The 14,079-nt window shown below is 46.1% G+C and overlaps 1 protein-coding gene across 1 annotated transcript in view; it reads right to left on the reverse strand.

The window, feature by feature from the left end:
- Positions 1-14,079, reverse strand: part of POLR2A (RNA polymerase II subunit A) — a gene marked incomplete in the record, with an annotated part of 2,048,627 nt that overhangs the window by 1,405,730 nt on the left and 628,818 nt on the right. Inside the window, 1 exon segment of the mRNA XM_044077036.1 lies at positions 1,691-1,900. Coding sequence (XP_043932971.1) covers positions 1,691-1,900 — 210 coding nt within the window.

Genomic DNA, 14,079 nt, shown 5'->3' on the forward strand with positions numbered 1-14,079 from the left:
CCCCTCTGATCCAACCCCAAGGCTACGGCTGAGAGAGCTCTGATCCGAACTAGTCAGATGTCACACACTCAAGGCAATGGCCAGTGTTGAGGTACTAGGTACATGCGGCACAGACCCCCTGACCCAGAGACCTCTCTGATCCAAGGGCTCTGAAACCATAAGTTGGATCGGAGAAGGAGCAATGGGTGTTAAAAATGGATGCAAACCCCCCTGCTCCAGAGGGAGAGAGAGGCTGGCAAAATTCCCAACTGGATCTGGGTGCGTATAAATTTCCACATCATTTTATCCATTTCAGCCTCACTTAAAACTGCACGTAGAGCGCGAAGATGCCACTGATGCTGGCCTGGAGTGCTGGTGGTGGGAAGCACTAGAGTGTAGTCTAGACTCCTCTGGCTCCAGAGAAAATCTGTGTGAATGGAGCTGGGGGTACTATGCCTCTGAGGAGTCAATCTTGGGAGGAGGACCTGCCGGAGCAGAACAGTCCGGTGACCTCTTCCTCGGCTTGTCATTCTTAGGTTTATCCCCCTCTGCAGGCCTGGAAACGTGAGGTTAAGTCCCACGGGCCTGGGAATGGGATGAAGCAGTAGCCACCACAGACTCGGCAGAGTTGGTAGTAGTGGGGACGGCCATCCCAGAAGCTGGTGGGAGACCCTTTATAACTAACTTAGCCCTCCTGTCTGAGGGCCCTCAGGTTAAAGCCCACACAAATAGAGCGGGAAGTTAGTAAATGTGGTGCACCTAAGCACACCACACACAGTGTGACCATCAGCTGGAGAGAGCTTGCGGCCAGACTGCGCACTTCCTGAAGACAGGCTTAGGAGCATCTGCCATGCCTGTGATGATGCACACACCTGCTTATCGAATGAACCACCACAAAAGATCTACACAGTTTTTTTTTTTTTTTTTTTTTAAAACACTACGCACAACATGAGGTAGGGGAGATTAAAAGGGGAACCTACACAAAAATGACACTTGCCAAACAATAAGCCTGGAGCTCAGCGACCACGATGCTATGCTTTTCAGTGGCAAACGAGATCTGAGAGAAGGAAGAAGAAAGAGGTGCATAATGGGTAAGGGGAGGAGCTTGGAGCTCGGATCAGGTACTAGTGAACCGGCCATCTCAGATTGGACTACCTACAGGTTGATGACCAAATGAAGTCAACTACTTTAGGATTAGGACAGTCATCTGAGGGGAAACTATGGCACTGCAATTTCATCAGCTGAGCCCTCAGAATATGGGCAAACAGTTTTTCAAAGAATACAAGATCATATTAGCATGTCTAGCCCAATGAGACTTGAGACTATTCAGGATTGGAAAAAATTACAATTAGTGGTAAGTTGTTAAAGTGCTGCAGATACACATCTGACTCGTGTAGATATTTATGGCAAAATGAACACAAGTTCCTACTTAATTCAACTGCCTACCAAGCTGAAGGACCTGCTGCAGCTGAAAGCTCTGTGCATATGGTTAGGGATATACTTAATCAGCATGTCTTGTTAGATTTCCAATTAACCTTTAATTCCTGATCTGCTACAGTAAAGCAGAGTGACACTAAATGAACACAAGTGACAAACTGTGGAAATACTAACCCACCAAAAAAAAAACCTAGGTACAAAACAGGGATTGGGGGGGTTAACAGGATGGGTACTACATGCAACCTTAAATCACTTTTAATGTATAGAATTTTACCTTTGTATCTCCAGGTGATATGTGTTTGTAAGGCCCACTGTCCTCCTCATCAGGATGAGTGCTGTGTGTTCGTATACAGTTGATGTGGCCAGGGATGATGAGAGAAAAGATCTGTTTTCCTGTCCACAGTGCACGAGGTTTCAGAATAGCAGGCTGGGGAACCTTCCCATTCCATGTGGAGAGAAACATGAGCAAATTCATCACTTCACCCTGCAAAGTGAGAAAGTTAGTGAGATCTCCAGGAAAGTAGCATTTATAAGGAAGGCTACACAATCACACACAGTAGGTACACATTTTTAAGACTAATTTATTTTTCTGTAAGATGCCCTTCTAGTGTGCATGTACAAGAATACGCACCAAATTACTGTGTGAGCATCATAACTGAAAAGTTATATGTTCAAATACTAGAAATTTGTGTAATACCATTTACAACACTTGTAAAATGTTCAGAAATTAACATTTTACCCCAAAATGAGCTGGTCACCTCTCCCCACTTATGAAAATAGCAGGATTCTCCACAGCAAAAGGAAGATCAGCTCTCACACACTTCTGAAGTCTGAAACTAGCAAGACAAAAGAGTTTTGCTTAAATTGCAAATATGCCAAGTACCTGGTGTGAACGGCTTGTCTTTTCACTTCTCTTGTGTCTGCGGAGTTGCAGTGTTTTTATTTACTAGTTTTCACACACAGTACAACACTTAACTACCAAGCCAGACTCTAAACCAGGGGACTTGTCACTGAGCAGAGGTTTAAGAGTAAAGAAGCAATGTCATTTCATAAGTGCAGGAATATGAAAGTAGAGATGTACTACAACTTACCATAAAGGAAACCTCCTGCCCTACTGATGTCCAAGGCTGGCCTGAAAACCAGATTTCACCTTCCCTCACAGTTCTAATATCATAACATTATATAAAAGGATATCTGCTGAAGTGGAGGGTCATCAACTGGATGCCATTTTCAGGTCATTCATGCCTCCAGACTTGCACTTTCTCCATAATACATGGACAAAGAAAAGTTGTGTAAAATCTTACCCATAACCATACATGTCCCTCTTCCATGTTCTCACATATGTATGGCAAGTATCCAAAGCTTTCAGTCTCTGTGGTGCGCGAGATGTCGGACGTGGACTAGAGTTCATGGGCCATAAAAGGTGACGTTGGCACGCACCAACCCTCGGAACAGAAGCCCAAGTTGGAGCCAGTCCTGTAAAGGCAATGCTTTATCATTGCCACCCAGAAAGGGAAGTAATTAACTGACAAGAGGGGAAGGAAAACTGAAACACGGAAGAGGAGGACATCTACGGTTATGGTAAGATTTTACATAACTTTTCTACGTCCTTCTATTCCCATGTTGCAGTATTCTGCATATGGGCAAGTGCCAAAGCTCACCGAGGTTGGGGTGGTGGTCTAGAGGCAGACTCAAGGAATCCATGAAGGATATCCCTGGCGAACCCTGCCCTGGATCTGGAGATGTCAAGTTTGTAGTACTTGATGAAAGTGTGGACCGAGGACCAAGTAGCAGCTTCCAGGATAGAAGAGGTATCCAGACCCTTAAAGAATACCCCTGAAGATGCTATTGCTCTTGTGGAATCACCTTTAACTGTACCCTGCAGGGACTTACCATGGAATTGGTAGCAGAAGGTAATGGCCTTGGAGATTCAAGTAGAAATAGTCTGCTTGGTCACTGCCTTCCCCAGAGCTCTGGGGTGAAAGGTTACAAAAAGTTGATCAGCCAGTCTGATAGACCTAGAATCAGATTTGCCTGTGAACATCCAGAGAATGCACCACTCTCTGTCTCCTTGTGGGTTTGGGAAAAAAACTGGTAAATGTATGGCCTGATTAAGGGACATGTCACTGACTACCTTGGGCATGAAGGACGGGTTTGTCCTGAGGGTAACACTGTCCTTGTGGAAAACTAGGAAGGGAGTAGCTATGAGAGCCTTGAGTTTGGACACTCTCCTGGCGGAGGTTAGGGCCACTAATAGAACAGTTTTCCAAGTACAATGCATTAATGAGGCTTTGTCTGGTGGCTCAAAGGGAGGTAGTGTAAGCTTCAAGCACGCAGTTGAGGTCCCAAGGCAAAGGGGGGTAGGTTTCCTGGGGGGGGGGCTAAGGTGCAGTACTCCTTTGAAGATGTTTGCAAGGGAGTCTGGATGCTAATGGGGGGTCCAGAGGCAGGGAAGCTGCAACAGCAGACAGATGGGCTTTGATAGATAAATAAGCCAGTCCAGTCTGCAACAGCTCACACAAAAGAAAGCACTAGAGGGGGGTTCGCTGAGAAGTGGATCCAACTGTGTTATGACAAACAGTGAACAGTTTCCACTTGGAGATTTTCTAGTACTTGGTTTCATGGCCTTCTGCAGGACATTGAGCAGGTCCTCACTGTAAAGGTATCTAAATGGGATCAGAATCCTATCAGCCCCAGGTAAGGTGCAGAATTTGCCACAGTGGAAAGATTAGAGACCTGCTGTGCTGTGTGACAAGGTCCACTCTGGGAGATAACGTGGTGATTGCCCTTGGACAAGTGTACGAGCAAGGGGAAAGTACAGTTTTGTACCTATCATAAATGTAGATGTTAGAGTGCTAATACAGCTGCAGTAATCACAGATGGGTTCACTGCCGTCAGGCAGTCCCTCAGTCGGCCGAATTCCAAAGTCTAGGTCCGGCGTCGGTTGTTGTCGCTTTCTTTCCGGACGTCAATGAGGCAGGGGTATACAAGACACAGCCGATGTCATTTTCTTCAGTCTTTCTTGCCCCAGATGTCAGGTGCCCCCAGAAGGAAGGCAATACATAAATTATATTTATATACATGCAATGCAATATAATCAAAAATCAGTAGTTGCAAGCAAATATACCATAGAAGGATAACCCAATCAGGTTGTATGAAGAGGGGTTAGGCCCTAGGCCTTTACCAAGAGGGGAAGGAGGGAGGGAAAACTGTACTGCAGCTGTATTAACATCTACATTTATGGTAGGTACAAAACTGTACTATGTTCATCATGCATACAGCTGCAGTAATCACAGATAGGTAGAGTCCCAAAGCTACGCACAGGGTGGTAGGCACTAGGTGGAACTGGGATGAGCCAGAATGCCCTGCAACACAGCAGTGGCAAAGCCTGCTCTAGTTTTGGAATATAAAGGCAGGTGGTACTGTTTTGTGAAGGTATGCACAGAACTCCAAGTGGCTGCCTCCAAAATATCTTTGTTAGGAACTCCTCTGAGGAAGGCTGTAGAGGTAGCTGTGGCCCTGGTGGAGTGGGATCTGATGCCTGTAAGGACAAATTTTCCATGATAGGAGTAACAAAACCATATGCAGTGGCCTATCCATTTTGAAACCGTCTGGTAACTGGCTTCCCTTGAGCTCCTACAGCATAGGACACAAAACGTTGGGTCTGATTTCCTGAAAGGCTTTGTTCTGTCCAAATAACGTAGCTGTCTATGGATGTCTAAGGAGTGTAGCAGCCTTTCCCCTTTGTTTTGAGGATTGGGGTAAAAGGTAGGCAAGTGTATGGCTTGATTTAAAGCTACCCTGGATACCACTTTAGGCATAAATGATGGGTTGGTTCAAAGGGAAACCCTGTCCTGATGGAAGATGAGAAAAGGCTGCACAGCCATGAGGGCTTGTAGTTCCGAAACCCTACGAGCTGAGGTAATGGCCAGAAGGAAGGCTGTTTTCCAGGACAAATATTGCAAATCTGTTGAGGCAGCTGGTTCAAAGGGAGGCAATGTTAATTTTTCTAGAATGTAATTAAGATCCCAGGCTGGTATTGGTTGTTTCCTTGGTGGTCTTATATTCTTAGCCCCTCTGAGGAACTGCCTTAAGAGTGGGTGAGAGAATAAGGGTGGATCAGTGTTGAATTCTGCAGAAATGGCTGAGGCATGGATTTTTATGGAGGAAAATGAAAGTCCACTGTTCAGCAGCTCAGCTAGATACTGTAATACCCGAGGCAAATTCAGTTTTCTAGGGTCCTGGACTTTTTCTCATTCCAAGAGCAAAACCGTTTCCATTTTGCGGAGTAAGCCTTTCTAATAGATGGCCTTCTAGCCTCCAAAATGACATCCTGCACCTCTTTGGGGAGTAGGGTCTGTTGTGGTGTTAAGGAATTTTCCATGCAGCGAGATAGAGTGTTTTCAGCTGACAGTGAAGAGTTTTGTAGCTGTGCTGAGTCAGCAGAAGAGGCATTAGAGGTAGGGACCAGGGAGGAGTATGTTAAGCTCCTCAGGAGTGGGTACCAGTGTTGTCTTGGCCAGTCTGGAGCAATCAGTATCATCTTCGGTCTGTCTGCTCTCACTTTCAAGAGTACCTTGGGCAGAAGAGGCAGAGGTGGGAAAGCGTAAACTGTCCATGCTGTCCAACTGAATGAAAGGGTGTCCACTCTCCAGGCCTTTGGATGAAAGGTCCTTGAACAGAACTTTTCCAATTGATTCCTGTGGGAGGCGAAGAGATCTATGTCTGGCTTCCCCCACACTTGGATTATCTTTGTAAACACTTGAGGATGCAACTTCCATTCGTGTGGATCTGTCATATTTCTGCTTAGATTATCTGCCAGCGTGTTTTCCAAACCTGGCAAGTACTGTGCCTGAAGTTCGATTTGCCATTCCAGAGCCAAGTTCCAAAGTGTCATGGCTAATCTGCACAGGGGGCATGAATGTGTTCCTCCTTGTTTCTTTATGTACCACATTACTGTGGTGTTGTCTGTTCTTATCAATAATTGTCCTGGATGCAGGAGGTCCTTGAAGGCTGTAATTGCATTTATCACTGCTAGCATTTCTTTCTGATTGATGTGAAGGTGCTTTTCCTTTAGGGACCATTTGCCCTGAATGCACCTGTCTGTCATGTGCGCCCCCCAGGCATAATCTGAGGCGTCTGTTGTGATGACTTGATTTGCTTGAGGCTTGCAGAATGGGAGACCTGTGTTTGACATGCTTGGGCCCACCATAGAAATTCCTTTTGCAAACATGGAATTATTGGTATTGTTTCCAAACTGTGGCTGTGTTGAGGCCATAGGTTTTTTTTAGGTACCATTGAAGTTTCCTAATATGCAACTTTGCACATGGGATTAAAAGAATGCAAGATGCCATGAAGCCCAGAGCCTGCAGCATTTTCCTTGCAGTAAGCCTGGTACAATTTGCTAGTATTTTGAAGTACTGAGTTAGTTGCCCCTGTTTTTCTGGCGCAAGATATGCCATCTGGGTGTTTGTGTCCAAGTTGGCACCCAGGAAAGTTATTTTCTGAGATGGTGTTAGCCTGGATTTCTCTTTGTTGACTGTGTATCCCAGGTAATTCGGTAACCGTGTTACACAAGCCAGATGTTCCAGAAGTATGTGCTTGCTGTCCGCTTGGATCAGACAGTCATCCAAATAAGGGTAAATTTGTATCCCTTGAAGTCTGCAGTAGGCAATTACTGATGCCAGGCATTTCGTGAATACTCTGGGCGCAGTAGATAAGCCAAAGGGCAATGCAGAGAATTGATAGTGAATTGAACCTGCAAGAAATCTGAGGTATCTTCTGCAGCTTTGTCTGATTGGGACATGCAGGTATGCCTCCTTGAGGTCCAATGTTACCAGCCAAAACTCCTTGCCCAGCATGGGAAGAAGCTGCTGTAATGTGAGCATCTTGAATTTTGGTGCAGTAAGAATGTGTTTAGGATGGATAAGTCCAAAATGGGTCTCCAGTCGGTTCCTTTCCTTGGTACCAGAAATAGCCTGGAATAAAAACCTTGACCTTGTTCGTGAGTAGGTACCTCTTGAATAGCTTTCATGTCTCTGAGCTTTGAAATTTGTAGTTGTGCCTCTGCCCTTTGATTGTGTGGCAAGTTTGGCATGCCTCTCATTTTTGGAAGAGTGTGAAAATGAAATCTGTAGCCTCTGTTTATAACGTCCAGGATCCATTTGTCTGTTGTGACAATATGCCAATTTCTTGTAAATAATGCCAGCTTTCCTCCCAAGGGGGCTGCCAGCTGAGACTTGCTTGGCATGGAAAGGAGGAAGTCATTGGGTTTGTTTTCTGTATTGTCGTGCACTGTATTCGCCAACTCTTGGTGCTGGAGTTTGCCATTGCCTGCCTCTATATGATCCTTGTGATTGTCCTCTGCCCCTTGTGCGCCTGTATCTACCTCTTTGGGGCTTGTCCGTGGCTGGAAAGGACCAGTTTTTAGCAGGCCAATTTCTGCTAAAATGAGGTGGTTGAACCTGTAGAAAAGCTTTGACAGTTTGCATAGATTTGGCTTTTTCTTCCATTTTCCGTAGTATCTCCTCAGCATTAGTACCAAATAGCACATCCTTTTGTAAAGGAGCATCTAGTAGTTTAGCTTTCACATGATCAGGCAAGATTTGTTCCCTAAGCCAGGCATGTCTACGAATGACTGATCCTGTAACAGCAGCTCTACTTGAGGCATCTAGGGCATCAAAGCCACATTGTAAGGTGTTTACCCACTTGTTCTGCACTGTGCATCATATCCTGCAACTCCTTCAAATCTGGTTGTTCAGGTTGAGACATTTTATCCCTTAATTGTGATAACAAACTGCTGATATTTAAGCATATGAAACTGACAATTTAAGGCCCTCATAGCTAGGGTGGCAGAGGTATATACCTTTTTTCCCCCATCTAAGGATCTTGACTCTCTTTCGGAAGGTAGTGGATTCTTAGCAGTAGAGGCCTTCATTCCCTTGGGGCCTTGAGAAATGGTTTCAGGGTCAGCATTATGGCTTTGGTAAAGAAATTGGTGGGAATTAGGAACTCTGTAGTACCTATCAGGCTTGACTGGGGCAGGAGGCAGGGAATCCGGATTAAGGCAAGCCTCCGAATAAAAATCATCAAATATGTCCAAGACAGGAGGTATCGCCAGAGGTCTGTGTTGAGGTAACAAAAGAAATTCCCCAAGTCTTTTCTTGGAATCAGAAAAGTCTTGGCCTTCCCAATGGAAGTGTTCCCTCAAGGTGTGCAAGGTTTCCCCAAAAGAAAAATTCTCTGGAGGTGATATGGAAGGAATGGACTGCTCCATCAGAATCTTCAAAAGGGGAGTAAGAGTGCTCCTCTACATCAGAATGTTCTGAAAAAATGGAGCCCTGATCAGAAGAGGGAGAATCTTCCTCCACTCTGGGTCTCTTGTCTGGAGGGGGTTGGGAACCCCTGATAAGAGCAATTAAATCCTAAGCCATTTTAAGCATCTGCCTTTTAGGCATGGGGCCTGGAGATGGGCCCTGTGCAACAGGCCTCTTGGGGTGTCTGGCTGATTTGGACTTAGTAAAGGCCTTAATGGAAAAGGAAGATGAGGATCTAAAAACACCATGGGTGGAAGTGGACCTGTCCACATTAGGAGGCTCAACACGCAGTGGCTTCAGAGGTTGTAGTCTGGGTATGGGCCGAGGTACCTGCGGTCTCGGTTACAGAAGACACCGCCAAAGAAGTGTCGTCGGTAGTCTGGGACTGCATAGGCGTCTCGCTGAGAACCGGACCACGTGTAGCCGGTTTTGGAGTGGTGTCAGTGGAGACCGCGGACCTCGCGTGTCGGTCCTTGTCTTTTCGTTTTTTGGACAAAACGGTAGTCGGAGTCTCCGACAACATTTTATAATCAAAGGCTTTACCAAAAAGGAGTTGGGCGAACTCCGCCTGACGCTTAATAGTGCGTTTATTGAAAGTAGTGCAAAAGCGACAGCCCGAGACGTTGTGGTCTGGGCCTAAACAAGGTATGCAGAGGGAATGGAAATCCTTATGCGGTATTTGCTTCCCACAAGAAATACAATTGTTAACTTTTTCTGACATCGGTCAGAGGCAATAAAAGTTTCCCCAATGGGGTACTTAGCTTTTAAGAAGACTTCGGTTTCCAATTTTTCGTAAATTCAGGAGCTGGCCGACCGGCACTTTCGAACTGCTTCGGGCACCGCGCGGCAAAAAAGACTGAAGAAAATGGCGTCTGCTGTGTCTTGTATACCCCTGCCTCATTGACGTCAGGAAAGAAAGCGACAACAACTGACGCCGGACCTAGACTTAGGAATTCGGCCGACCGAGGGACCGCCTGATGGCAGAGAACCCATCTGTGATTACTGCAGCTGTATGCACGATGAACATCCAGTACTTTCTGGACCAGTAGGGAGTCACCATCAAGATTTTCAGATTGTTCTGTTGAATTTTCAACAGGACCTTTTGAATGAGTAGGAAGGGGGGGAATGCATATAGATATTTCCCCTTCCAAGAAACTGAGAAGGCATCTGTTGCCAGTGCCTGTGGTTCTTTTGCCCAGGTGCAATAGCCAGGAAGTTGCCTGTTGATGGTGGAGGCAAACAGGTCTATTTGAGGTACAGCCCACCTGTGGACCAGACACAGGAAGACATCTCTGTGCAGCATCCATTCATGGTCGTTTGTGCAGGTTCTGCTCAAAAAATCTGCCTGTTTGTTGTGGAGAGAGGAAATGTAGGTCACCTGCAGGGTGATTCCCTGTGAGGTAGCCAATTCCCAGACCAAAAGGGCAAGCCTGCAGAGCAGGTAAGACTTGCTCCCTCACTGCTTGTTGATACAACACCATACAGTTGTGTTATCTGTGTATATCAGAAGTATCCCCTGTTCTAAGAAAGGTTGAAATGCCTGGAGGGCTAAAAGGATTGCCCTCCTCTCTCTGGCACTGATGTATTTTGATTTGAGGTGATATGGCCACAGGCCTTGCACCTGTTGGTGTCTGTGGCTCCCCATCCCAGGTCTGAGGTGTCTTGTGTACATGACCTGGGTGGGATGTGGTGGTTGAGAGGGAGGCCTGGGCTGCATTATACCAGAGTCAACCACCATAGTTTTTCCTTTAGGCAAGGTAGGAGGGGCACAATGTGCTCCAGAGGCTGGTTGGTTTGCTTCCAGATTGAGCGAATGTAGTATGGTGGCTGCCATGTAGCCCAGAAGCTTGAGGTACTGCTTGCAGTCAACTCTGTAGAGTGAAGTACCAGGAGAAGATGGTTTGACAAGGAGCTCGCATTTGGAGGGGGTAGGTATGCCTCCATGAGATCTGAGCAGATCCTGCACCAGAGGAACACAATGTCCTGTGTTGAAGATGGGATTTTGGTAGATTTATCTGAAATCCCAGTGAATGTAGTAGGGTCACCACAAACTGGATAGGTCCTTGCAGTATTTCTTGGCTGGCAGCCTGGATCAGCATGTCGTCCAGGTAGGGGAAAAAAGTTGTGTCTTACCATAATGTTACATCTGTATTGTTGATCCTCATTCACTCATTACGTATGGGTATCTATTCAGACCTCGGAACGGAGCCGGTCATCTTCCAAGCTCGCGTCAGCTACAAATTCTCCAGCTAAAACCTTTACCCAGAATTCCCCTCTCCCTGTTACCTCAGATTGAGTTTGCATGTCAAAAGGAAGGTAGAGGCTACCTCTGGTCAAATGACCTAAAAAACGGATGGTGAGATCCACTAGAAGCCACAGGAGGGGGAAGGAGGGAAAGTCGTAATGACTGAACGAGGATCAACAATACAGATGGAACATTATGGTAAGACAACTTCTTTATTCGATATTGTTAATCCTCGTTCATTCCTTACGTATAGGACAGAGTCCCCAGCTACCTCTATTCCTGGGGGGGCTCTCATGGAAGGACATTCCCGAGCACCACAGAACCAAAAGATGCTCTTCCCCAGGAGGCCAAATCCAATTTGTAATGACTAATGAAGGTATGAGGCGTAGCCCAAGTTGCAGCTGCACAGATGTCATGTAAAGAAGCTCTGGCATGGAAGGCAGCAGAAGTTGCCACCGACCTTGTCGAATGAGCCTTGATGGTAGTCGGCAATGGAATATTATGTTGTGTACAAATGAAGGTCACAAGGTCTTTCAACCATCTAGCCAATGTGACCTTAGCAACAGCACATCCTAATCTAGGTCCAGAATAGGCCAAAAACAACTGATCTGATTTACGCGAGGCCTTTGTTCTATTCAAGTAGACGCAAACTTGCCTGTGAATATCTAGGGTATGTAGGCAATACTCTCCTTTGTTTGAATGATTCGGGAAGAAAACTGGCAATTTAATTGTTTGATTAATGGACATTTCAGAGACCACTTTTGGTAGAAAAGGAAAGATTAGTTCTCAAAGAGACACTCTCTATGAAAGATCAAGTATGGACTCTTGATGCATAAGACTTGAAGCTCAGCGATGCATCTGGCAGAAGTAATGGCGACCAAAAAAGGTTTTCCATGACAAACATTTGAGGTTGCATGAAAAAGCTGGATCGAAAGGTGGCATTGTCAGAGCTTGTAGAACTAATGACAGGTCCCATGGTTGAATAGGTTCTCTAAAAGGGGGCTTCAGATGATTCACACCTTTTATGAAGGTCTTGTACAATTTGTGTGACATGAGAGGGGTCTTGGACACCCTCATGGAAATTAGATATTGCAGCCAAATTAACTCTAATGGTAGAGGCAGAGAGACCTGACTGGAATAGATCGGCTAGATACTCTAGTACTATTGTCACTGGTGCTGAAAAAGGATCTACTTGCTTTTCTTTCAGCCAACAGGTAAATCTTTTCCACTTGCTTAGACAAGTAATTCTAGTGGAAGACTTATGAGATGCAATAAGAATGTCCCATACTGGTAAAGAAAGATCATTCTGCCTGGCAATCAAGGGAATTGGTGGAGCCAAGCTGTGAGCTTCAGGCTGTCCAAGCTGGGATGAATCAGATTCTGCAGATGGGAGATCAACTTCGGGGTTGGATAGAGAATTCATGGTTGATCTAGCAGGTGAGACCAAAGGAAGGGGAACCAAATCTGACGAGGCCAATATAGTGCTATGAGGATCACCTTGCTCTTCAACAGACGGGCTTTCTTCAGAAACTGGGGAATTAGGGAAAGAGGTGAAAATGGATAAAGAAGATCCGAGGGCCAATTGTGAACTAGAGCGTCCCTGGGTGACTGTCCTGGAGGGGGAATCAGGGCAAAGTAGTTGCTGCATTTGTAGTTGGTCAGGGATGCTAAGGGGTCGCAGTAAGGACGGCTCCTGCGGTGGAAGATTTCTGCCGCTATCAAGGGACCACTCATGAGGTTGTAGAATGCACCTGCTGAGTCTGTCTGCTATCGCGGTGGAACTCCCGAGAATGTGCTTTGCTAGAAGAAAATGGTTGGTAGCCATCGCCCCATTGCCATATCCTCTCGACAAAGGGGGTAAGATTTGGTTCCGCCCTGTCTTGATGTACCAGACCACCGCCATATTGTCTGACTATCGCAATAGTCCCAAACGGCAGCAGGTAATGGAATGCTTGCAACGCCAGAAGCACCGCCCTCAGCTCTAGAACATTTATATGCAGTTGGGCCTCCAATTCGGACCAAGTGCCTTGGACTGTCTGACCCTGACACAGCCCCCCACACACATCAGGGAGACATCCGTGGTCACCGTAGCCTTGGGCTGCTGGGGGGGGAGAAGGGGCGAGACCACTGTGACGGGTTGTGGGTCATCCACCAATTTAAATCCTGTTTGCACCTGTGAGTTACTCTAATCTTGGCTGAAAGAGGATGCTGAAAAGGATACCACTGGGTGAGCAGTAGCCATTGTAGAAGCCTAATGTGAAACCTGGCCAGGGGGACAATGGTGATGGAGGCTGCCATGGAACCAAACAGCTGTAGGACAGAGTGAGCTGTGGATTTCTCCCTTAAGAATTGGGATCAGTTGTTGCTTTATCCTTAGAATTCTGAGCTCTGGAATGGATGCTCTCCAATTCTTTGTACCCAATGGGACCCCTATGAATTCTGTTGACTGAGATGGGGTGATATTGGACTTGTGCCAGTTTATGGTTATGCCTAGCCTTTCTGCAGCGAGGAGAGAGTATGCCAGGGCTTCTTCCAATAGATGTCTGGTGGGGGCGGAGATGAGCCAGTCTAGGTATGGAAACACCTGGAATCCTTGTAGTCGCAAGTGAGCTGTGACAACTGCCATGCACTTTGTGAACACTCTGGGGGCTGTAGAGAGTCCGAAGGGCAGTACTCTGAACTGGTAATGACTGGCTCCCGCACGGCAGCGCAGAAATCTTCTTGATGGTCTGTCCACTTTTATGTGGTAGTACACATCTTGAAGATCTATCGAGCACATCCAATCTTTTTTTCCAAAAGCAGGAGGATAAATTGTATTGTGACCATTTGAAATTTTTGTACTCTTACACACGTTCAATACACTGAGATCCAAAATTTGTCCCAGTCCCCAGTTTTCTTTGGCACCAAAAATAGTCTTGAGTAGAATATGGATCCTATCTGGTCTGCAGGGACTATTTTGATGACTTTTTCTTAGCAGCTTTGCTATCTCTAGTGCTGCTTCTTCCCTTTGACTGGGTGGAACGTCGGGTAAGTTTGTTGGGGCAAGACAAAGATTGAAGGGAATACGGTAACCTCTGGTTATCCTTTGTAGCAAAGAGTCGG

Source organism: Protopterus annectens, chromosome 7.part0 (genome assembly GCF_019279795.1).
Source record: "Protopterus annectens isolate FY-2018-M chromosome 7.part0, PAN1.0, whole genome shotgun sequence".
NCBI classification, from domain to species: domain Eukaryota; kingdom Metazoa; phylum Chordata; order Ceratodontiformes; family Protopteridae; genus Protopterus; species Protopterus annectens.